The sequence below is a fragment of the Calonectris borealis genome, chromosome 7 (assembly GCF_964195595.1).
Source record: "Calonectris borealis chromosome 7, bCalBor7.hap1.2, whole genome shotgun sequence".
Lineage (NCBI taxonomy): Eukaryota > Metazoa > Chordata > Aves > Procellariiformes > Procellariidae > Calonectris > Calonectris borealis.
The window spans coordinates 37839546-37864880 of record NC_134318.1 but is presented as its reverse complement, the minus strand read 5'-3'; the positions used below and the strand labels follow the sequence as shown (position 1 = coordinate 37864880).

Genomic DNA, 25335 nt, shown 5'->3' with positions numbered 1-25335 from the left:
TCGTCTTTTTTTAAGGCCTCCTTGCATTTGTGAACCAGCTTGATTCTGTTAGCTTCCCAGCAAGATGCATTTCTTTTCAAAGAGCAGAGAGAGGGGGGTGTACGACAGAAACCCTCGCACCAGGACACCAGTGCATTGCACAGGGGCTGTGCAGGAGCCCGCCCTGCATTTCAAGCTGTACCACGCCAGGGTCATGAATTTTCCTGTGAATGGAGAGGGTTATTTTATAGTTTTGACAATGCCGAGATTAAAATTTCAAAACCTGTCTCGTTTTTATTTATTATTTCAAGCAAGAACATAGAGCGCTGTGAACAATCTCCTCTTCTTGCTTGCTTCAGACCCTCTTGACCTCTCAAGATAAACTTCACCGGGTGCTCGGTGGCACCAAGCCTGCTTTTCAAATAAACAATACTGAAATATGTGAAGGGCAGCTGAATGCTGAGGAGAAGCTGCGATTTTGTTTAACATATCACTGTGGGCTTTCCCTGACTATCAGCAGAAGGTTTCCAATGCTGGAGCAACACGGTAGAGGGCATTTCCTATTTATTTTTAAAAATTTATTTCAAATCCCTTAAGAACTATTTCCCTGAAGAACTCGGACTTCATTAGTTACTTCATCTTCCGCTGCACCAGTTATCAGTCCCACTTAAAGCTGTAACTGTGGCCAAATGACAAGAATCCTGCATGCAAGTTGGGAAATGTTGTCTTTGAATGAGAAAATGAGACTCCACGAGGACTTTGGGAACAGCAGCTCAGTCCTCACAGTCCTCTGTGATTTAGGGCAATTAGGGCAGTCTTTCCTTCCCTCCAGACATCAGTTGTCATTTCTGTTTTCAGATTTCTGGTTCCTCAGGATCAAGGCTGGCTTCCTTTGCATGGCCAACACTTTCAAGTGCCAAGGAGGAACATGATTTTTGTACTGAAATGTCTAGGAGAAATAAAACTCCTGTGGACACAGCTACATGTAAGGCTACTTCCCAATGGTACAGCTTCCCGCATGTAAGCTAGCCTTGCCTAAATATACGGAAACATAAACTGCTGGCACTGTGCCCATGCTAGAAAGGTGATGGTACATTGTTTGGCTGTACAGAACAGCATAAACAACTCAATTCATCACGGTGGACAAGGCTTTACTATATATTTGTGTAATGCCTAGGACAATGTGAACTTGATGCTGACTGGAGCTTCCAGGCATGGCTATAGTATATATACAAATAATTTTTATGTAAAATATAAATATAAAAAATAAAAATTTTATATATATGTGTATATATATAAATAATTTGAGGAGAACCAGCAGCTTTTTATGTTTGCTTTCCATGAACAATCGACCCATTGACCTTTACTAACATGATGCAGTTGAGAAATGTAACATAAGTGCCATGTTTAGCAAGGGAATTCTGAATCGGATAAATCTAACTCCGAGCCTGGTTGTTCTCTCGGATCACGTCCACAGCGTGCGTCACCGGCCCATGAGATGGGGATGTATTTTCCAATGCTGTGATTTACTCAGAAGCATTTTGTTCATAGAAAATGAAATTAAGTCTGAGGAATAAGTGTTTTGCGATGAATTATTCACCTTGAGAAAGCGGTAGCATTTAGCTGCTGTATTTTATTGACCTATATCGTACTTCTTATAGGTCCCACAACACACTGCAGTATTACAAATTAGGGGTCTCTGCAGATGCTCCTAAAATACTGCTAGAAAATGTCAGCTACAAGGATATAATATCATTCATCACCAAAATGAATGTGCCATCTGAGGTGTAAACTAGCAGCTCTTCTAAAAGTAACATGAAAACAACTGCTTAAGGAGGTAGTAGGATGCCATTTCTCTCAGAGCCACGTTCTATTTTAGGTGGCCAGATCTAATTTGTTTTATTAGAAAGTGGCATTAGTACGGCATTTTACCAGCCATGTTAAGAACGTACCAGTCATTTTCATCAATAAAGTATGCTTGCGATCTAGTACTTTTTAAAGAAACACTGTAATACCTCCTAAAACTTTTTTGAATGTGGCAGGATGGTTTTTAAAGAAAAGGGAAGCCAGACAACGTCACTCATTATTTGATTTTTCAATTGACATTAAACACTTAATTCCATTTTGTTCCTTGGGGAAAAAAAAATCTCCTTCTTGGGCCAGCGCCCGCTAAAGCAGCATGTTGTCTGTCTGCCCTCCTTATGCCAGCTACAAGATCTGAGTCACAGCGAGGCAACCAAGCGGCAGTTTGCTAGAGATCCCCTCCAAGGAACAAGATTGTAATTCCTATGTATACAAGCATACGCATCGTGCTTACTACACATGGGCATATCAAATGATTTAAAGTGTGGCTTAGTTTTTAAAAATAACACATTATTGTCTATCAATCATTGTCCTTGGAAGTTCTTTCATCAATTTACAGGACCTCTTGTGCTGTGAATGCCAGCAATAATGATTTCACAAGCTGGGATGATGAAGACAAACATTAAATGTTGTTTACAACTACACTGGTCGTTGATTAAAAAAAATAAATCCTCATGGAGTCACAAGAACTCTGTCTGCAATCACCCTGCTTATCTAGCAAGTAAACCCCACGATGCCCTGGAAAAGTGCTTGTACAGAGCTGCAAGCCAGACTGGAAGCTGAGAATTTGAAATTTGTCCTTCTCGAAGCTGGCTGCCTGTCACCGGGCCGGGCAGCGCTCTGCCCGCTGGCTGCACCCGCGGCGGGTGGGATGCTGCCAGCAGGACGCCTCCGTTGCACGGCTGGGAACGTGCCTCCTTCCACGGCTGGCACGCTACGGCCACCACCACGATCCAATCTAGCTAATCAAACTAGTTCGTGTCCTAGAGCGTAAATCCATGCCCTGTGCCTCAGACACCCTCTTGCACTAATTGCGCTCCCTCTGGGATAGGAGAGATGGGTTTTCCACATCTGACGTGGTGCAGCCCCTAATGCAATATAATCTAAGTAATTAAAACAGAGGCTTGAATAGAATGATATCCATTTCATACCAATTAGAAACTAGATTCCTTAATGAAATCCCTTTAAAGGAACTTTCATAATTTTCTTATGTCACCCAGTGCACGCTGAGGTAGGGTTTGGGGAGCTTTGTGTCAGTTCTGTATAATTTAGACAGGATGTATTTAGCGAAGCAACTGCTTCCTTCCATGATTACTGAATCATACTGTATTTGTACAGGGCTCTGCAAAATTTCAGCCAAAGCACTGAGGCATCCAAGCTGTACGGCACCACAATGAGCAGGGGGGATGCAGGCAATTCTTTTCTACCCAGAAAAGATGTCCTAAGGCTCTAGAGAGTGCTTACCTGTACACAGTATTTTCTCTATGTAGGTCTTCTAAGCCACAAAGAATCTCTGCTGCATAAAACAAAGCTCTTTCCTCCTCAAAGCCTGGGTTTCCCATGTTGTAGATATGAAACTTCAGGTCGCCTCCATTCATTATGGTCAGAACTAAACACAGTGCATCCTTTGTTTCATAGGCATAGGCTAAATTGACCTAGAAAAACATTTGAGGCATAGTTGTGACAATTCAGTTAGCTGCTAAGAAGAAAGCACTAACTTTTCATTAAAGATTTTCTCTAGAAAAGGAAAAAAATACATTGACTGAATTTGATATGGGACTTATTACCATAGCAAACATCCGTTTTAAAAGTACAGAAGAATCAGATGTTAGGATTTTATAGATTAATTTGTTGAATCCAGCCTACTCATCACCAGAAACCCACAAAGTTAATGCTTAGATAGCTTCACAGGCTGGACAAACATTCTAAATCCAGACATACTTTTCCACATAAGAGAAATCTTAATAGTCAAGGGAATCTACCCCTCCTGCTGCACTGTTTTGCTGGATAGCTGTCAAAACCCCATCATCTCAGAACGCTCCCTGGAAGGCCCAGATAGCCCAGTCCTGCGGTGGTCAAACGGACCATCACCGAGGCAGGAAGGTCAGCATCACCCTTGCGAGGCTCTGGTGGGTGCCCCAGGAACGCTCAGACAAGCCAAAAGCTACCCATCCTTTTTAAAAATGTGCCATTGTCTTTGCTTCTGTCAAAGGTAAGTAAACATCTTGCATCTGTTGTATTCATAGCGTTTCCTAAAATAAGTATAAAGAACATGACAGATGCTGAGACAACACCACCTTTTTTTTTTTTTTTTAAATCTAAGGCAAGTTTTTAAAGAGACACAAGAGCTGGCAGATCTCAGGAAAGCCCTACATCAAGCAGACCAGCTCCATGTCACTGGCTAGATGCTCCTACTAGCCAGTCTCTCCTGATCTATTTGGGTTGAGTCTCCTTCAGTCTCCTCCAAGCTCCTCTCTCCCAGACATTGGGAATTCAGGTAATCACACGGGATAAAAACAGCTCAACCTGATGCAGCCCTGACGCAAGTCAAGGCTGTAAAATGCATCATGTTCCCATGGTAGGAGCAGGCACCTTGTTTGGTGCATTCCTGAGACCAGAGACTAAAATGAGACTTGGTAAAGGTGCATGGAGCAGGACTAAGGTGCAAAGCGAAGGGAGTCGGCTTTCCTGTAGGAGGAGGCGGCACGGGATTCAACAAGAACGGTGCTCAGCAGGTGAGCAGGGAGCTGAGCGCTGGGGAGTTCAATACTCACTACAAACTGACTATTGACTTTTTCTAAAATCTGCTTTTCATTTAGTGCCATGGATTCGCCTTTCCTCTTTTTTATTCTCTTCTTCTCTAATCTCTTGCAGGCGTACATCTTCCCTGTCGCTCGGACTTGGCAAGCGCAGACCTGCGAATTAAAGAGAACAATTGCTGGGTGAGTCGAAGCAAACGCTGTGTCTGGGTTGCACTTTACTCCTCATGATCCGATCTGATTTAGTCCTTTTAAGGTTAGAGACGACGGCGTAGCAAATAAGGCATAGGCGGGGGCAGCTGGGGAACCGACTACTGTTTCCAAACCTGCTGTGTAATATTGGTTTAATTATTTCACTTTCCTCCGCCTGCTTCCTATCCCACCTCCTTTTGTCTGCGCAGATTGTAATCTGCTCAGCTAAAGCCCGTCCGCGCCTCCTCCGACTCTGCTGCCTAGGCAGCGACCTCGAGCCATCAGTAAAATACAAATAAGGGTGTGACCCTAATTCCACTGTGAATGCAACAGTCGAATACAAAATAATTCTCAAAAGTGTTCTTTTGAGATTACGGTGTCATGAGAGGTTAAGTAAAACTGTCAGCAATTAATGAAAATCAGCCTCTGCTGCATCAGGCTCCTGTAACCTGCAGTGCCTGCGAAGTAAGAAACACTCTTAACAGAAACTTTCAGAATTACTCACCTCCCCAAAGCCGCCTTTCCCTAGTACCCTGTACTGCCGAAACGTGTTTTTCGTTACTGGTTGCCTGGAAGAAAAGGAAATTAAAAAAAAAAAAAAAAAGACACACTACATTTAATGCACTCTCTGTGATTTATTTATTTCAGAGCATACTTTTGAAAAGCAAAATAGATAAATATTATGTAATCACATTATTTCAAGGTAATAATATTACATAATATAGTATATAATTATGAAATTACATTACTTCAATACTATGTATGGCTTGAACTTTTCAATTCCAACAAATTAAGCTGTAATAAAATACAACACATTAGTGAGTCATCAGTATAATTTTTGCTAGCATCTTAGGACCAAGGAGGGTTCTGAATCTCCATTATATGGCTTTGGCCTTTCTTAAGCAAAGAGGAGGCCTGAGAGTTTCCAACAAGATATTAATTCTCTTGGTATATAGGAATTTTTTAAGGGCAGTGCTGGGCTAACACTTTATTCCTTTGCTTGGTCTTCAAGATGAGAAAAAGAGATCCAAAATTCAATCCACCAGAAAATATTTCCGGTTTCTTGACCTTAACCAAAACAGGAAACTGATGGAAACAAGGAAAGAAACAATCCCAGGAACCGGAGAGGTGGCTTTAGGTCCCGTTCGCAGGAGGGGAGAGCAGGAAGCCGGGCTCCAAGCCCCGGGTACCCGCCTCCTGGGAGAGCACGACGGGCAAGAAGGGAGGGAAAGCATCTCTTTCCAAATTAAGGGTTAAATAGGTCTGTCTGTCTTTCTGAGGGCAGAGGGCTCCCTAACAATCACTAGACAGGATCACTATATGATCTTACAGGATTCCCACAAAATTCTCCTCTAGCAAAAGGGCTCCAACCCTACATTAACTTATACCACATTTGTTATCATCAAAGTTTTATAACGTGACAGAAGAAGAACTCTAGATTCGGAGAGATCCAATTTTGTATCCACTGCTCCATCACCGAAGTTTTACAATTATACGAGCAGTCGATATGAATATTCCTACCAGCTTTGTTTTCCTCTGGAGGGCAGCCAGTCGGCAGAGGGAGCACAATAATGTGGCTGTTCCCACAACAGTGATGATGAGGTTGATGACAATAAGGAATAAATGTTAAAGTGAATCGTTTCATTTATGTTCATTATTGTTTTTAAAAGTGGGGGAAGAAAAACACGCAGAAGGCCAAAACTAGAAGAGGAAAAGATGCTATTTGCAGGCTTCTGTGAAGATACTGCAAATGCTATTGGGGTTAAAAGCAACAATTAGCAGTGATAACTACATGCTCAGCAATGTCCCTGGAATAAATGGACTGTTTGACTCCTCCGTTGGAAGCAGCAGGCTGTCAGAAGGAGCTGTTGATCACTCCGTGCTACTAACATCTCTTTGCTAATCCTAAAAACAATTCTCCCAGCTTCTTAAGCCGGATAGGCACATCCGATAGCTTGTCACGTTTGTTGGGGGAATGGAATAAACAAATCCTCAAAGCATTTCAGAAAATTCCTTATCCCAAATGTGAAAATAGGAATAGGAAATAGCCTGGCTAGAGATGAATCATCTGATGTTTTTTTAATTGAAATGAAAGAGTAAATGCTGGATTCAGTAAAGATGGCATGTGGAGCATGTCTTGGCATGAAATGGCTCTCCCCTCTGCCCACCGCTTCCCTTCCCTCTTGTGCAGCAGCTTTGTAGCTTTCCAGGGAGAGGAACTGGCATAGCTCCTTTGATCTCCGAGGCATCATGCTGATACACACCGCTCACGGAGCTGGCCCTAACTCATCTGCCGTAATTAATTCCATTTGTGGAAACTGGGGCTTCTCTCAACTCAAGGTCACTGTTACCCAGCAGTGTACGTCTGCTGCAGCCCTCACCGACAAGGGGAAGGCAAAGGCCCTTTTCCTTGCAAATTAATACCCACTAAGGCTGCCTGTTATTAAACGTGCTCAGAAATGTCTAGCCAGTAAATATTGTGCATATGCCGTATTTTTGTCTGTTTACAGTGATTTAATAATTGTGATAACTGGTCCAGACAAAAAGTCACCATATTCAGAGCGTAGCTAAACAGAAAGTCAGCTGAAGTTGCTGAATGTACTTTAATCATACCTAATGTGCCTAACGTACCTAATACCATTAAATGGACAAACACTTGAGCCAAAACTGGCTCCCTGGTGTTTCGGGGTGGATTTCTGTTTTATTCTTTACTTCCCTAGTGAGCAGCATCTGTTTCAGTCTTGCTTGGGCACAGTGTTTGCAAATGCAAAAGCCAGAGACTCGATGTGTATCTTACGTTTAGCATTCTAGATGCACAAGGGTAGCTTATAAAAAATTGCAATGTGTCCTTCAAGCTGTGCCATGAGGAGCTCGTTGTGACAAGGCCTACAATGAAATTGGCCACAGATGTTTCTCAGATCGCAGGAGATTTGGATTCCTATTTTTTATAGGCTGTAGGTCTTGCTCTATTCACTTGCCGTGCACAAGCATACTGTGCAAAAAAGGTGCCCAAGCTGCTTGCTGGAGCATGTCACCTTCAGGAGTGCGGTGGCCCTAAGAGAGAAGGGAGCGGCTGGAGAGTATTTATGGGTGTAAGCACATGCATGGACAACGAAGGAGCACTGTATACATCCCAGACACCAATCGTGCTCGTTGGAGGGTCACAGCTGGAGCCTCTGCTCATGGTTAAATTGAGTCTCACGCCAAGATAACCGTGACTTTTCTATATGGCATCTTCCTGTGGCTAAAGCCATTACCTCTTCGTGAACCTTCTAACAACGAACACTTACAAACAAATGCTAAAATTAGGAAAGCCTTCCTGGAGCTCTCTGGGAGAGCTTCCCTGGACTACAGCTCAGGGAAATGGGGAATGACTCCTGATGGACCTTCTTGAAGGAGAACAGTGAAAAGAGGGAGAGAGTCGCTGCACAGAGAGGGCCATAAATGGCAAACATTAGGAAGAGGCACAGCAATACTGAAGAAAGGCCAAACTGTCTTTATCTTGAAGGCAAAGGGAGCAAACGTACTATCTCAGCTGTCAGATTTTGACCATATTCTAAAGGTTTTTCATGGAAAGGGAAAATTTTCATTTTTAATTAAAAAAAAAAAGCAAATAGTGACACTCACCTTTCCAACCACTTCCACTGGAGAAACCTGTCGAAGTACATGCTGTTTAGGTATTCTTGGAATGGTTCCCCACTGAGGTGGTCAAGGACAGATCTATCTCAGATGAAAAGGATATATAAGCATTTTAAAATCCTGAACTTGTAGCAAAAGAGAAACAAAACAAGAGGAGAAAATCCAGACTTCTTGTACGGTAGGATCATTTTACTTCTATGTTTTTTACTCATGGTTTCAATCTAGGAAGAAAGTGATATGTTTGATGTATTTCATAACAGGAGGCCTTATACAAGCTGAATAGTAATATGTACTGGTTATGCTTGCTGAAAATTAACAGGGTGTCTCCCACTGGCTTCAATGGACTTTTACAAAGGCTGTTAGTCACTAGACGACAAATGTCTTTACTTCTGTTAGTAAATTAACACAACACCCTCAGGAACTGAGCCCCTAAACTTTGCTGGATGTTTATATCTGGATTGAAAATTTCTGCTGACGCTCATTTCTGTCAAAGAGGGACCATCAGAGGTGTTATTTTGAGCAAAAAAATCAATTTCAATTCCTGCTATACAGCAGAAGTAATAATTGTGATTAAAGTCAAAGGGCTTTTCCGAACAGCTATGTGCTTTGTAGTATACAACAGAGGAAAGAAAGTCTGAACAGGGATGTGGATTTGGTTATGGATCAAGACAAGAACTTTGGGGCTCACGCAGTGGATGCAGTGTCTTTTGCATAACCAAAGGAATAAAGGCATAAAAAGGCCAATCTGCAAATGTGAGAAATAAGTATGTTGCTTGTGGCAGGCAAGAAGCAGCCAGAGACCAACAGACATCCCATAAGGAAGGCCAAGGGTCAGAGCTAAGAAAAGATGGGCTGAGCTGAGAGCGCTGCCTGAGATGAAGGTGGTCACGTTGTTTAACAGGGGGTTATTGACCTGCTGGTTTTGGTTCTTGCCTTGCTTACTGGGGCTACTGCATCCACCTCTGCTGGCAGCACTGGCGGGGACAAAACTTGGTTTTGGGTGAAAAATGCCCACAAGAAATGAGTATTTCTGTCTTGGTGTATACAGACACTTTTGTGTCTGTATCTAAGGGTACACAGACACATTTCTAGATTTTGCTGGAGGAGGAAATCCTCTCTGAAGGACTACTCTGGTTTGGGAATGGATAATCTATGTCTTACCCTGGGGCACTTCTAGACCTGAGCAAACAATTCACCATGAATAACATGTCTCCTCAGTTTGGTTCCTCCCTCTTCATGAGCTACTATTCATAAGTTTTGGGAATTTCTCAGCTGTTTGAGTTTTTTTGGTAATAATCCTTGCACCATCAATTTGGAACAGGCAGGTAATTGCACATATTCAGTATTCAGAAGTCAAATTGGTGTTGTCTTCGTTAGCTTTAATTGGACGCAGATCATACGGTTTCCCCTAAGTGGATTCAAGCTTACAGAATAAAACAAAAAGTAAGTCTTAATGAGCTTTAACAAATGTCCAAATTCAAAGCCAAAATTATAGGGGAAATTGGAGTGGGGCAGAAGCAGACAGTCAAAATACTAAAGGTCAAAGCAGAAGTTAGAGTTATACATGCATTTCTCCCGCAGACTGATCTTATCTATGAAGATGTGTCTGAAACTCATCCCCGTTCCTGCTCCTACAGGATAGCAAGCTTCATATTTGTATGTATGCCTCCCTTTTTTGGTCTGACTGTGAACTCTTCCAAAATTAACATTATTCAGTACATTTAGTAAATACCAACAGCAAGTTTTTAAAACTTCCTTTTGACCCCATTTCAGTCCATGCGAAATGACCAGCACATTTATTAACAAGGTCTCAAACCTGGCTCATTTATCCATTTCAGCTGAGACGAAGGAATGGCTGTCGGTGAATACGAGCCTAAATTAAGCGGTGTCCAATGCTAGCCTATTCCATTCAGTTAATTAAAAGCTGCACGTATTTTAAAGAACAATAGCTGCCTTTCAGCAGTTGTTTGCTTTTTAGTTCCCCTCTTTGGCAACAACATAGTGCATTTTAAAGGCAACTGTCAGCTTTCAAACCGATTTGAGAACTGGAAACAGGCACCAGGGGGGTTTGTGTCGAGCACAGCTCTGCCTTTGTCGTTGGGACTGGCACACACAACTGGTGCGAGTTATACGAGCATCTCTACATGACACCAGGCCAATGCAAGGAAACTGGTTATGTTATAAGAGAAGGCCAGAAATAACCCACATCTCCTACCAACGCAAAGAATAACTGAAAACAGAAAAGGTCAATGAAATGAGTCAAAACAATGAATGACAGCAGAGCGAATTTTACAAATCCCCATTACATCATCCAGGGAAAACATACCGTGCTCAGCCAGAAACCACATGGGCCAGCTTGCGATGATCCCTCCTTTTCATATTTTTATTGGTTTATGATCTACTGGCATGAACGTACTCGGGTCAGTGTTTGCAAATGCAGATTGCATACCTGGAGCTTTAGCGCATAATAGTACAAATCGCCTCGCCACAAAAACTGATAAGCCTTCTCCCAGACAAAGGATGAAATAATGCACGTTCGTTTGAACGCCACAGACAGACAGAAAGCATTAAAAAAGCCCCATTCTCCCGGTAAAGATTTTCTGGAAAAGCCATGCGGAGCAAGTTTGCACATTCCTCTGTCTAAATGGACTGTATAGCCACTTAATTTTTATTCACTTTGAAACAGAGATGTTTTCTTTGGATACATTATCATTGTAGCTCTTTTCACACAGCATGAAATCCATGGCTGGTTTACTTGGCTAGAACACTCTTTCAAATACCTGAAACACTAAGTGCTTGTGTGTAGTGTATATAATGGCATGGAAATATTTATTATATTTTGTTCAGATGAAATGACTTCACCGCGTGTCAGCAATGCCTCCAGGATTATGAACATAAACCGAAGATACATGCTGCAGGTTCAAATCGAAATCTCTCTCTTTACCTGACACATTCCTTACAAGCTGCTGACTGCAGCCCTGCGATCTTTGGGTATCGAGTTATACTTACTTTGTACAGTGAGAGAATAGCTCTTTGCAGGGGCTGTTTTCGAGTTTCTCCTCTGTCTGTTGGATAAGATCTTGACTGACTTCGGGAACGCAGGCTGGAGACTGGGGAGAGAAAAGAGGGGCACATTATCTCTGTGATGAGGTGCAGATTCTCCTCTCTTAATGTGTAAAAGGCACATTCATTATTTATGCCCTGAGCTGCTTCCATTCAATTCCAGCGGTTGTTTAAAAGCAAAGGAGCTTTACGTCAAACAGCAGTAAAATAGGATACCGTGGTAACTCGCTCCACATTCCACTCTATCCTCACATTGCTTTTTTGCCTTCTCCTGTACCTTCACCTCCTTGCCCAGCCTCATGAATATGCAGGACCCACTCCTTGCCAATTCTTTGAACTTCTCCCTTGCATCCCATGAAAAATGTGCTGGCCTGAACTGTGTACAGGCCATTCTCTTAAACAAAAGAGAATTTGCCCAGTGTTTTCACTTCATTGATGATTCATTGTGCTGTCTGAAAAATCCATCTTCTTGTGTTTTTTTTTTTTTTTACCAGCAAAGGAAAACAAGAGCAAAGCATTGGTATTTATTGATTTATATATAAATAACATAAAAAGATGCTCGCAAAAGTGTCTGGACACCTTAATTCATCATTAGAAGGACAAAAATTATCCAGCAGTTTTAAAATAATCATTTCAAAAAGGAACTCTGCCAACCAAGCACATAAACTCTTTTCATCCTCTCCTCCCTTTAGAGAGAATGTACATTCAGCCCCTTCAAAAAGCCCTTACCAAAGAGAGGTCTTTTGCAGTATGCCCTGATGGTTAACCAGTTTAGGACCTCTGGGACTAATTATCTATAAAGACAGTTTTTAGGCAGTCCGCATTCTTACTCATTGACAGTATACTGTAATTATATAAAAAAGTGTATATGCATGTGCGTGCGTGTGCGCGCACCTATTTATAGACATTTCTCCCATTGACATGAAAGCCCCTTTATATAACTAACTGGATTTGGGTATTTCCAATAAATCCAGTCATAGATGACAAAATCTTCTCTCCTTGCAGAAGCCTTAACACTCGGTAAGGTTCCCCATCCATGGCCACGACCACCAGATGTGCTGAGTAGGTGGGTCACAGAGCATCATCACTCATTCCTGGCCAGATGTTCTCATTAACTCATCCTTAGTTGGGGATATCTTGGCAAGCACTGAAATGCATTGCAGGCAGAGTTCAAAAACACTGGGAATGAGGACAGAGGAAGGGGCAGAGGTGGAGCCAGAGAAAATCTCCAGCATGGTGAAAGCTGAATTAAGTCTTTTATCTTTTCCTTCCCACTGCTGAAATGTGAATATGATCCCGGTTGTGAAATGAAAAGTAAGTTTGTTCCACTTGAATGTTTTTAAATAGGAACATGGTTTACAGAACTGTTGTGCATGCTGCGTAATGCAGTCTCACTATTCAACCTTGACAGACAATCTGCAGAACATGCTGGATATCTTTGACCTCACTGAAATATTTCCTCATTTCCTCCATATATTCCCCAATTTCCTCAACAAAAGATATCTAAGGAACACCCACTTTTAATCGCAGACAGAGTATAGTGCTAATAATTAGGAAGTCTCACAGTTTCTTGAGAGGTAGATGAGCCCCCATATTATCATCTAAAAGATGAAGAGACTGAGACAAAGCCAGATTTTCTCAGCTTGATTGTCCACTGAGTTTGAGAAGAACTGAGAACTGTAGAACGAGTCTCAGTAAATCAGCCAACTTACAGAAATTCCTAACTATAGATGCCCCTGACTAAATCTAAGTCCCAATTTTAGTTCAAGAGAGTAAGTACAGGCAAGAGTGAAGCAGTGAAAGAACTGGGAAAAAACCTCCAAAGTCCTGTTTTCCAGCCTTACAGCTGCTGCATTGAAACTACCGCAAAAAAAAAAAAAAAGAAAAAAAAAGGGAAAAAGAAAAAAAAAGGTTTTTAAAGGAATATTCAGATAGGAACCAAAGCCTAATGATTAGCAGTATTTCAGCTGATTTGGGCTAGGAATCATATGAATTAATGCCTGTACTTTATACTTTGCATACTCAATGGGGTGTGCCACAGAAGCTCATCGGCAGCCCAAAGCTTGTAGGTGGCTGCGTGAGTCCACTGCTCTGAGACCTGGTTATCTTGAACATCTCTCTGATTTATAGGGTACAGAAACACCACTGAACTCTATAGTCTTTGTACTGCCGCGAATCAGGAGCGTCATTTCTGACGCGAATGGAGCTGCGCTTAAGTAAATTGATACTAGGGCCTCTAATTGAAGTTACTACTAATTAAATCTAGGATTTGTTCAACATTTATAGGCCAAAATTGGGATCCAAAAGCTAAGTACTAAACCCCATAATTAGGCATTTAGACCAAGTGACCTGATTCTTGCTCATGTCAGGCAACTTCATTTCCCAATGAGAGGTAAGCTGCCTTGAGGTTAGTGTTGAAGATCACGCACGTGATGCATTATTATAGTAATAATTCCATCAAATTTTGTCTGAGATCAAAGTACGTTTAAAAAATAAATTATAAGCATCAGCTAAGTCTTCTCCATAAAGAAGAAACAAAATTCTTATAGGGAAAGGGGAGAAGAATGAGAAAAAGAAACTGCAAGACAATGTGGGAAGTATTTAAAAATGGCATGAACTGTGATTCCTCTCTCCAAGTTTGTGGGAGATACAGTCACCACTTGGTTTTTCAAAACCAAACTCATTGCTGACCTTTGAACCCTTCTTCCTTTGGACAAATTGAGAGCAAGCTAACAATATCAAGGTCGGTAAAGACATAAATACACTGACATTCTGTACATGGACTAAACCCTTACTGTGTAGTGCAAACGCTTTATGAGACCACTTCACTTTCTGTAACAAAACCCCCACTTTTTTCACAGGCTGATCATTTCCAAAAGTTTTGTAGGACCAGCAAAACATTTTGTGTCATTATGCAGCTCTTCATAGCGTTCAGGGCAGAGCAGCTGCACCACGTGTATGGGAGGAGCATACCCAACCCTCTCCAACTCTGCATACCGTTCTAGTATGATCCTTCCAGAGATTTTCCTTGAGACTTCATAGTTCCCACCGCTCCCGTTAAACACCCATGACTGCCATTTTCCCTGTTTGAGTACTGTGCATACCTACAGCCTTTGAATGTTCAAACAAAGCCAGAAACAATTACAAGCCAAAACCCAACCCACCAACCTACTTTTGCTCCCCTGGAGAACCATTAGGTAGCGCAGGTTATGAGTGCAAGAAAGCATTTGGATCCCAAGAGCGAAAGCTTCCAAAGGTAACACTTTGGCCACTTATGGAAGAAAAAGTTGCTTCTTCCCTGGAGAGGTGCAAAAGATTTCTGCAGCCCCGATGAAATGGTTATTAATGCTGTTCTCCCACTGCATTATGGGTAATGGCTGTAAAAGCTAATTCGGCTTTTACAGGGGAACAGAGACACCTTTTTGAACATTTTAAATGTCCTGTGGCAGCTAGGAGAGCCATACATCGTGATTAAGACCATTACATCTGAGCGCGTGACAAAGAATACTCTGCTAACTCTTCAGAAACACCTGCAGAAACCTGTTACATTTTCCTGTATTCAAAACAAAACGCTGGGTAGTTTTAACAAGTAGAGTCCTATATTTTCCCCAATGGCTATTCTGTTTCCTAAAGGCAAAGAACGTGATTCGTAATCTCACTTACAGTAATGTAAATCAGAAATGATGCCAGTCAAGTCAACAGAGTAACATTAGGGTAAAGCTGATGGATCCGAAACCAGATTCATGGCCCAAGACTCTGGCAGTGCAAAAAGTACTTAAATTGATCCAATGTGCTGGTTTTGGCTGGGATAGAGTTAATTTTCTTCATAGTAGCTAGTATGGGGCTATGTTTTGGATCTGTGCTGGAAACAGTGTTGATAACACAGGGATATTTTCGTCACTGCTGAGCAGGGCTTACACGGAGTCAAGGCCTTTTCTGCTCCTCACCCCACCCCACCCGCGAGTAGGCTGGGGGTGCACAAGAAGTTGGGAAGGGACACAGCCAGGACACAGCTGACCCCAGCTGACCGAAGGGGTATTCCATACCATATGACATCATGGTCAGCATGTAAAGCTGGGGGAAGAAGAAGGAAGCGGGAGACATTCGGAGTTAGGGTGTTTTGTCTTCCCAAGCAACCGTTACGCGTGATGGAGCCCTGCTTTCCTGGGGATGGCTGAACACCTGCCTGCCGATGGGAAGCAGTGAATGAATTCCTTGTTTTGCTTTGCTTGCACACGCAGCTTTCGCTTTCCCTATTAAACTGTCTTTATCTCAACCCAGGAGTTTTCTCACTTTTACCCTTCCGAGTCTCTCCCCCATCCCACCAAGGGGGAGCGAGTGAGCGGCTGGGTGGGGTTGAGTTGCTGGCTGGGGTTAAACCACGACATCCAACAACAAAAATTGCTCTTATCACGTTATCCTTTTTGACCAGTCGGTTTAATAAAAGTCCAGAAGTCCAAACTACTTTCACCAGGTTTTAATCAAAATCTCCTATCTCCTGTATCTTCTCATTTATGGCCAGAAACTGAAAACCTTCTTAGAAATATTTTGCTGGCAAAGCAACAGCTCAGTTTTATGATGCCCTCTTGTTTAATTTTTAAGAAAAGAATGCAACTAGGAATTGCATTAGTGATTATCTGAGAAACAAGAAATGGATATTCAGTTACTTCTGAGTGCCATTAACACACTCTGAGAAAAAATTCTCCACTTCTAAATTCTGTTTTTTCTAATTTAAGAGACAAAAGAGATCCTCTCAGCTGCTCTTCCATTTCAGTAAATGGCATGAAAACAGCTGAGATGTCACACACTCGTTCAAGGTTAGTTGTGTTTGTGTCCACAAAAATTCGGAGATTGCTGTTCCTTCCAAATTAAGGCTCTGGGCCTGCAAGATACTTTCCATATTTTGCTGAAAGGTTGATTGCACCTTCTCCCCCTTCCTCTCCCATTCACTAGGATGCAACCACTGATAAGCAGCACGGTGGCTATGTTTGAAGCTGGATGCAATATCACTCCCACCAAGTAAATACCAGGTTCTTGGTGGGAGATGAGAGCATCGCAAGCCGAATGCAATCTGGCCTTTCCTGCACTGGCACAGATGTCCCTGGCAGCCTGAATGCCAGGAGACCCACGCCACGCAGCTCTGTGTGTGCTGCGTCTGGTACCATCCATGTCCCGGCACTCGGCACCTCACCGACGTACTAAAAAGAAGCGAAATCTGATTCAGATCAGATGAAACCTTCCAGGCTGTGTAACTCCCCGTCACCTGTTATTTTGAATGTCATGTTGCATCACTATACTTTAAAATGTAAACTCTCCTTTTTTGACAGCTCTGTAAGTTTTGCTACAGGCTACTTCACTCAGCCCTTCAAGACACCGTATTTGTTGACCTTCACTGAACAGAACAGCAAACAAATAAGCCTTCTCATAAAATCATCTCTATACGTTTGCCATGGTACTTACAAAATTTCTCTGATGGTTTTTCCCCTGTGACTATATGGAGGACACCTGACCTTTCGTCAAACTATCAGCTAATCAAATTCTTTATTAAACAAGCCGAAATGCCAGCAGTACCAAGGGAGGCATTCAGAAGACCTTCTCTGACAATTTTACTTTTTCATTAAAACATGTTATTTATTCTAATTTTCCTTAAGACAGAACTTCCCAATGTTTAAAATGTATGACTTTGGTCAAGATGTAGTGCACTACAGGTGTTGCCTCCAAGGCTGGAGAAGTGAAAGCAGGCAGCCAGCTAGCAGAGGTTTGCAACTTCAATGAGCAAAAGCATTTTCCTGACACCCCAGCAGTTGGGGTTAGTCTTTCTGAAACCGGGGTGGGGTGAGTAGCAGGTGTAACCGACTCTGATTATTTCCGATAGCTGTACGGAGCCCAGAGCAGACGCACACGCAACACAAACCTGCATGTGCAGAGTTGGTTTATTGTGTGCAACGCTGCTGTTTCTGTGGGAAAAGTGCCCAAATGACAAAGGGAACTGAGAGGGATGTGCTGAGACTCCAGCTAGAGACGCGTATCCAGTTGGGGTCACCACCATTTGAGAAAGCTGTGAAGAGCTGACGAGAGCACCGAGTGTCTGGAGGGTTGAGAAACATGCTTGGGAAAAAAATGCCAAAAAGAGAAGCGTTGAGGAACTAGATTTGTTTAGTCTTGAAAAGTAAGAGTGAAACATGGTAAAGGTCTTTTAATATAGAAATGTTTTTAATAAAGAGGGCAGGGTTCAATTATTCTGCATATTCTGCTCTACACTGGGGGAATGATGAGAAGGAATCCACTTAATTGGGTATGAAGACTTTTTTTCTAATTTTCCACACAGGGAAGACAAGAACAGGCATATGAATATTATGGAATCTGTTCTCGGAGGTTTGAAAGACCTCCGAGGGCAGACAGACATCTGTTGATGATCTAAATGTATTTGATCTCTCCTCAACGCAAGAGGCTCTTGAGCCCTCTCCCAGTCCCTTGTACCAATGATTTTGCAAGACACTGGACTCTGTAAAACACAGGCACATGGCATGGCCCTGAGAACAGATGAGGAAGGGAGTTTGTATGCTGAGTGCTCACCAAAGGAAACAGGGAGCTCTGAGCAAAGGAATAAGTACCTTCTTTGCAAATGAACAGTCCCGCTTGAAAGACACTTGTCTCAATCACCATTGTCTCCTACAAAAACAGAAACAGCTTGCAGAACCCTGAACTTCAGATCAGAAAAAAGGGATAGCATCGACTTCGGTCAGACTGACTTTGCAAGAAACAACGCAGGTCCTTAGTCTGGACGTAATTCTTTGTCCTTACACAGTGCCTTTCATCGAAGAACCTCAAAATATTGAAGCTTTATTGCATGATTAAGTCTTCATGAGCTAGGTGGCAATCTCACAATATCTTACAGAACAGTGAACAGGGAGGTTAAGAGTTACGTTTTGCAGAAGCGTTGATCATCATCTGTGACTGAAATCAAAGAAGTCTCTCTGAGATAAATGAAAGCTAGAGATGCCCAGATTCCTCAAATCAGTCCATTTGTAGCTTGCAATTAGTGAATAAGGAACAGAAACCTAGAAATACAGGCTTTAATTTTACACCAAGTCTTGCCAGTGGATGTGAGTCATGATGGTATCTTAAAGCATGACTGTTCATCACTACAAATATCATATAAACCAGAAAGATGCCACACTCTTTAGAATGAATAGACTTCATGCAAACTTTTGTCATAAACACAACTGCTTTCCTGGCAAGTTTCAGACTTGCAGCCATGATATTGAAACATGATGAGTTATTTTTAAAGTCACTTGGATAAAACAAATAATGTGCAGCATATGTTATGTCTCAGGTTATGAAAACATTCCACAACAAACTAGCTTAAAACAATTAAAAATGTTTCAGTCAATGGACAAAAGTTCAAGCCATAACTTTTCTTGACCTGCCTCTGGTTCCAAGCACTTCTGTCTTAATGATATGTGTATTCTCAGATGTTGACAGCAATTTTCCACATATAATCCATTTGCAAATCTCCACACAGATTTGCTACTAGTAGAGACCTCAAAACTAAGAAAAAGGCTCAAATGAACTTTGGTGTGAGATGGTGCATGATGGGATTAGAAGAGTTCATACACAAAAACCTGGAAATACTGGCTTCATCCATTTGTTATGTTGCTGCATTTGATTTGCTCTCACACAGCCGTGACCCAAGACCAGCAACGGAGAGCAATGGTTTGTGTCAGGGATGGGAAGTCTGCCACATGCAATCTCATTCCTGCTGTTGGTTTTGCAGAGTCACATCCTTCTCCAGATGTTTGAGGAAGGCTCAGCTAGCAGGGGAGTAGTTACCAGGACAGGTAGCAATGGTATGACCATCAGTGGTGACTGTCCTCAGTCCTTTGAGGCAAAGACTCACAAGGAGTCATAAGGAGGACGGTAATCAGAGCAGTTACTAAAAAAAGGGAGAATAGGTAGATATATGCAAGTCATGCTGGTAGGCGCAAAATCAGGGGAAGACAAGTTTATGTACTCAGGTAATGAGTGTTTTCAAAGGGGAAAGGTAATGGAAGGCACAACAGAGACCATGAAATGGTGCCTCTTTGCGCCTCCAAGGCTGATCTGCTACTTGTGGCTAGAGATTCACCCCAAGGACTGCGCCTGTGGTATCTCCACTGGGGTCTCCTCAGCGCAGGAACGCACCAGCCCAGGCTCTGCTTGCCCCACCGCAGGGAGACGTCTGGAGCCACTTTGGGTGACTCTGATGTCCCCCCACCTCCCCGCTTTGGGCTGGGGCAGGCCAATGCCAACTGGGATTCAGTCTGAGCTACAGCCTGGGAAGTACTGACCATGCAGCTGGTGACCGACGGAGGGGAAGCGTGAAGGGGCTGACGGTGAGAAATGCAGGGGAAAGCAGCGGAGGAGGAGATGGAGTGTCTCGGTGGTACTCTGATTTTGGGAAGTCCGGGTTAGGCATGTGTTTCAACCTGGTGAGGGAAAGGTTCCCAGCACTGTCGCAGCACATGCAGTCTCCTGATGCTTTTTGGTGTTATGCACAAAAATGTTGGAACATTCTTTTTTCTTGCCCTGTGTCTGATCTTGTCTGTTCGCTTTTAGCTGTATATGTAGTAAACAGCCAATTCTACATCAGGAGCAGCTGCAACACTTTAAGTAATCAACTTCTGCATTTTCTTTTTATTTTTTTTTCCTACCACAAAGTCATCTGGGTCTGTATGAGGCAAACCAGTAAAGCACAAGGCTTCATAATTCCAGGATATTTGCTTTGAGATGACAGATGTAGGAATTGGCAGTGAGGTGGACGGGGAGCATGGAGAGCAGCTGTGTTATTAGTAGCAATTTATCTGTTACGACAGTGTGTAGACATTATACCTGAGAATGGGGGCCTGTAATGCCAGGCACTACATACACATGTCATGAGAGCTAAAGCTTCCAAAGCAAACCAATCACACTAGCCCTGGGCGTGCAATGGGGGCCGAAGACATGAAATACCCGATTATAGAGTGGGTCAACGACAGAGAAAAAAATTGAACCTGATCCTGTTCTCTGATCAAATGGTATTTTCAGTACTGAGGGCAGGTTCACTTGCTGATAGCTAAATGAAGCAAATCAGCAGCACTTATCAACTGTGGGGTTTGTTTTGTAGCTGCAAGTTGATCTGGAGTCATAATGAATCTGTTTTCCCTCATATTCTATTAAACTATCAAAACACGTGTTGACACACAGAAAAATACAATGACTGAAGACAATAGAGCCCTCAGCAAACAGCTGAACATGTTCTTCTGCCTGGAGAGGTTGCACTAATCCATCACAAAAGGCAACGCTAACCACCTCAGTTCATGAACTCATTTACTCCAATAGATCTGACGTAGCTTCAGGCTGACCTGCTTGGTCCAGACTTGCTGGGCTGCCTCTTGGGCCTCGGCAAGCCCACTGGTAGGAAAAGGATAAGTTTCTTCTCTGGGTTCCCAGCATCCTTCCTCTTTGGTGCTGGGGTACAAGTTGTAGACTTGAACTATGCCCTTCCTTGGAGAAACTCAGCAACCACTGAGGTTTCCTTTCTGACAAGTGCACAGAAAGTATATGAAGCATTTTTCATGGCTCTCCTGTTAATCGGCAAGAGGATCTACTATCTAGCTATACCTTGTTTTTCCTGTTCTCAGTAGACCTTTTTGTAGCTGCTATCACTGAGAGCAAAATGCTCCTTTCTAGAAACTACATTTCTGTTCCTGATGGTGGCAAACAAGCAACTGCCATGCAAATGCTGTGAGTCAAAACATTTCCTACCTAAAGATCTTCAAACCAAAGTGTGGTTTCCTTGGAATGTTAAATTATTTGATTCAGAGAAATTTGGGGGTGTAACCACAACATGAGTTTCAGAACAGCAAAGGAAGAGAAAAGATTGCCTAGATCAAGAAGGAGAAATTTCTTCCTGGCTCCTATAGGTGACCAGAGGAAATCTTAAACACATAGAAAGTAATTTTGAAATAACAAAATGTCCCATGAGACAAAATTCAGTTGTTTCATCAGCTGCTTTTGCAAGTCCAGTGAATCAGCTGCAGACTTTATACTCTTCAATTAAATAGAAACACTCACCGCAATCCCAACCAGCTATGGGGTTTCTGGTACAGCTTAGATTAAGACCTAAACTGGTCACCACGGAAGCTATGCTTTTGACTTCAATTAGTGAGAAACTGGGCCTCACAAGAAGTCTTTGGCAAGATATTTTTCAGTATCTTTAAACCCTAGTCCTTCCCCACCCATACTGTTTTAATAATTCTTTGGAAATCTGCTTATAGAGACTTCTTTACCAAAGAAACAAATTTTTCCTCCTTTCTGTAGACACATAGGTTTATTGGTGTAAGGGTGCTCATAAACCAGCCAGCTGAAATTGTTTCATATAAACTTGCTTTAAAGCGGGGGAAGGGAAAGTATGTTGTTGCTTTTTTCCCGCTTTAAAAGCATTTTGCACACAAATTAAAGGATGAAAATACAGATGGAATAACCAGTACCAGTAGCTGTCAGCAGGATGAGGGGCGTAGCTTATGAAACAGGATAGAAAAGAAGACTAATTAATACTAACCAGGATTTTCTAGCTACCCAAAAGTTAGGGTACTCACACAATCCTTGGAAGCATCATTAGTTCAAAAGGTAACCTCTTTTGCTAGCAACCCAACAGAATCATCGCTATAGTGCATTACTACAAGCAGCTAGATGTTTGATAAAGCATTTTGGGAAAAGAATAGTATTCTTACCATTAGTGGCAACAAAGATGACAGGACAATTTTGAAAGCTTCTCTTTGCAGAAAGTTTTTTTCTCTCATCACGTGTGCTTAATAGGTTTGGATAGTATCCAGTGTCCAGCCTCTTATCAGAACCTTTCTACCTTTTAATGTCCTCCCGCACTGATGGATAGCCTAAACATTAGCAAACAACCTTATGTTGCAATAGTCATAGCTTGGCTTCCTCTGGTAAACCAAATGTCATTTGTTCCATTAAAAAAAAATCCCTAAATCTATAAACACTCATTTACAACCTCAACGTTATTGAATGGCTTTCTTGCAGGAAAACAAACAGATCCCTGCTTGAATTCACTCCTCTGAGACGTAAACATGAATAACCCTTCCCTTGCAAGTGCATTGGGTTTGCGTGGCAAGGTTTTGGTAACAGAGGAGCTACAGGGGTGGCTTCTGTGAGAAGCTGCTAGAAGCTTCCCCCATGTCCAACAGAGCCAATGCCAGCTGGCTCCAAGACGGACCTGCTGCTGGCCAAGGCTGAGCCCATCAATGAGGGTGGTAGCTCCTCTGGGATAACATATTTAAGAAAGGGGAAAAAAACCCTGCGCAACTGCAGCCGGCGAGAGGAGTGAGAATACGTGAGAGAAACAGCCCTGCAGGCACTGAGGTCAGTGGAGAAGCAGGGGCAGGAGGTGCTCCAGGCGCCGGAGCAGAGATTCCCCTGCAGCCCATGGTGAAGACCATGGTGGGGCAGGCTGTCCCCCTGCAGCCCATGGAGGTCCATGGTGGAGCAGATATCCACCTGCAGCCCGTGGAGGTCCACGGTGGAGCAGATATTCACCTGCAGCCCATGGTGAAGACCATGGTGGGGCAGGCTGTCCCCCTGCAGCCCATGGAGGACCCACACCAGAGCAGGTGGATGCCGAAGGAGGCTGTGACCCCAGGGGAAGCCCGTGCTGGAGCAGGCTCCTGGCAGGACCTGTGGACCCGTGGAGAGAGAAGCCCACACTGGAGCAGGTTTGCTGGCAGGACTGGTGACCCCACGGGGGACCCACGCTGGAGCAGTCTGTTCCTGAAGGACTGCACCCCATGGAAGGGACCCATGCAGTCGTGAAGAACAGCAGCCTGAGGGAAGGACCCACGTTGGAGAAGTTCATGGAGGACTGTCTCCCGTGGGAGGGATCCCACGCTGGAGCAGGGAAGAGTGTGAGGAGTCCTCCCCCTGAGGAGGAAGGAGCGGCAGAGACAACCTGTGATGAAGTGACCGCAACCCCCATTCCCCATCCTCCTGCGCCGCTGGGAGGGAGGAAGTAGAGAAAATCGGGAGTGAAGTCGAGCCCGGGAAGAAGGGAGGGGTGGGGGGAAGGTGTTTTAAGATTTGGGTTTTATTTCTTATTACTCTGCTCTAATTTGATTGATAATAAATTAAACTAATTTCCCCAAGTCGAGTCTGTTTTGCCCGTGACGGTAACTGCTGAGTGATCTCCCTGTCCTTACCTCGACCCACGAGCCTTTCGTTATATTTTCTCTCCCCTGCCCAGCCGAGGAGGGCAGTGACGGGGCGGCTTTGGTGGGCACCCGGCGTCCAGCCAGGGTCAACCCACCACAGCAAGCGACCCTCAGAGGGAAGCCCACGAGCTCGTTGCTTTTCACGAAGGTGGCTCATGCGTGACGGCCCGATCCGGGCTGCACTCAGGGCAATGGCTGTAGCGCTACCAGTTGCAGTGGGGATTTTGCAGAATTTGCTTTCATTTTTTTCCACTAGCAGGTCAAAATCCTGAGGAAACACTTGAATGGAGAAATGAAAATCGAAAAGAGAGTTCGGGAAGGCCTTGAAAAGGATTAGGAAGTGAATTAAATAAACATCAGGCAGGAACCAGTGGCCCACTCACAGGAAGACTGGAAACACCCACGAAAGCAAACAAAATCACTACCTAGCACTGCTGGAAACAGGGCATTCCCTAATCACCTGTGTCACACGATCCATTAACGATCATATGGTAATAGCCATCAGCAAAGAACTGAGAGGGAAGGCATTTATTGTAGGAGATGACACACTGTTTGCAGTGGCCTATTCCGCTTTTCCTCAGCTTTGCTTGTTGGACAAACAGCATCTGTGCCAGGATAATAAACTTGCTATACGCTTGATTTTTGACTCAGGTCAGAGTCTGTCTTGATTAAAAAATAATAAATTAGCATACAAGCTGAGGCTTGGCATGCAGGTTAAGTGAGTTTTGTAAGTGTAGTTGCATTACTGGGGAAAAAAAATTAAACATGAATAGTTTGAAGTGCCACATTTCCACAACTTAAACACGCTGGTTATTTTAAAATCCAATTATAATCAAAAGATTTTTTTTTTAAATCACTCTTATTTTCTTATTTTTTACCCTTACCTAGTGATATTTTAATGACTTGAAATATAGTTATTTTCTGTGAAATTTAAAACATTCCTTATGGTAATGCTGTGATTCCTGGTTCTAAGTTAAAATAACACACTCTAACAGTATTGGCTTAGTGATTCTTCTAGTTGCATCATCCCAGCCAAAGGTGTCAGCCTCAGGCATCTCATCTGAATTTGCCTGGCCCATCCTCGTGAGGCTACTCAGCTGCTGAAGTCTCTAGCTGTTTTTCCAGAATCCTAATTTCCTATTACAAGGGAATCAGATGAGAAATAAGGTATTTTTAACGTCCATTTTCATCATGTGCCTCTTCATTCTCTTTGTTGGGATCAAGCACACAGTTGCCTGTTACTGCTTCCGAGTTTAGCACAATGCATCCTGAGCTCAGAGAGACATTTGCTGACACATTACGCTTTTAGCTTCAGAAATCCAAAGCTGAACCAACCAGGAAAGTTGCTGCAAGTCGCAGCGGGTGGATAGAAGGTGGAGGTCAGGTCTTCAAAGGGCTCCCGTACTATTGTGAAATCGTGCACAGAAACCTGTGTGGATACGCCGTGCAATGTAATTCAATGTATTCTGCATTACACCTAGCGTAGAATTCGCCTCATTGCGCTTTAATCACCTAAAAATGGAGACACTCAGAGTCTCCCTGGATTCCCTGTAGAGTCAGCGGACAGAAAGAGGTGCCTCATTTCTCCTGTCCAG

The 25335-nt window shown here is 43.1% G+C and overlaps 1 protein-coding gene across 1 annotated transcript in view; it reads right to left on the bottom strand.

Annotated features, from left to right (window-relative positions):
- Positions 1 to 25335, bottom strand: part of GRK5 (G protein-coupled receptor kinase 5) — a 174727-nt gene that overhangs the window by 24735 nt on the left and 124657 nt on the right. The window contains exons 5-9 of the mRNA XM_075155171.1: positions 11442 to 11542; positions 8421 to 8513; positions 5299 to 5362; positions 4617 to 4757; positions 3307 to 3497 (exon numbers count right to left, since the gene is read on the bottom strand). Of these exons, the coding sequence (XP_075011272.1) occupies positions 3307 to 3497; positions 4617 to 4757; positions 5299 to 5362; positions 8421 to 8513; positions 11442 to 11542 (590 nt within the window). The remainder of the gene's footprint in view (positions 1 to 3306; positions 3498 to 4616; positions 4758 to 5298; positions 5363 to 8420; positions 8514 to 11441; positions 11543 to 25335) is intronic.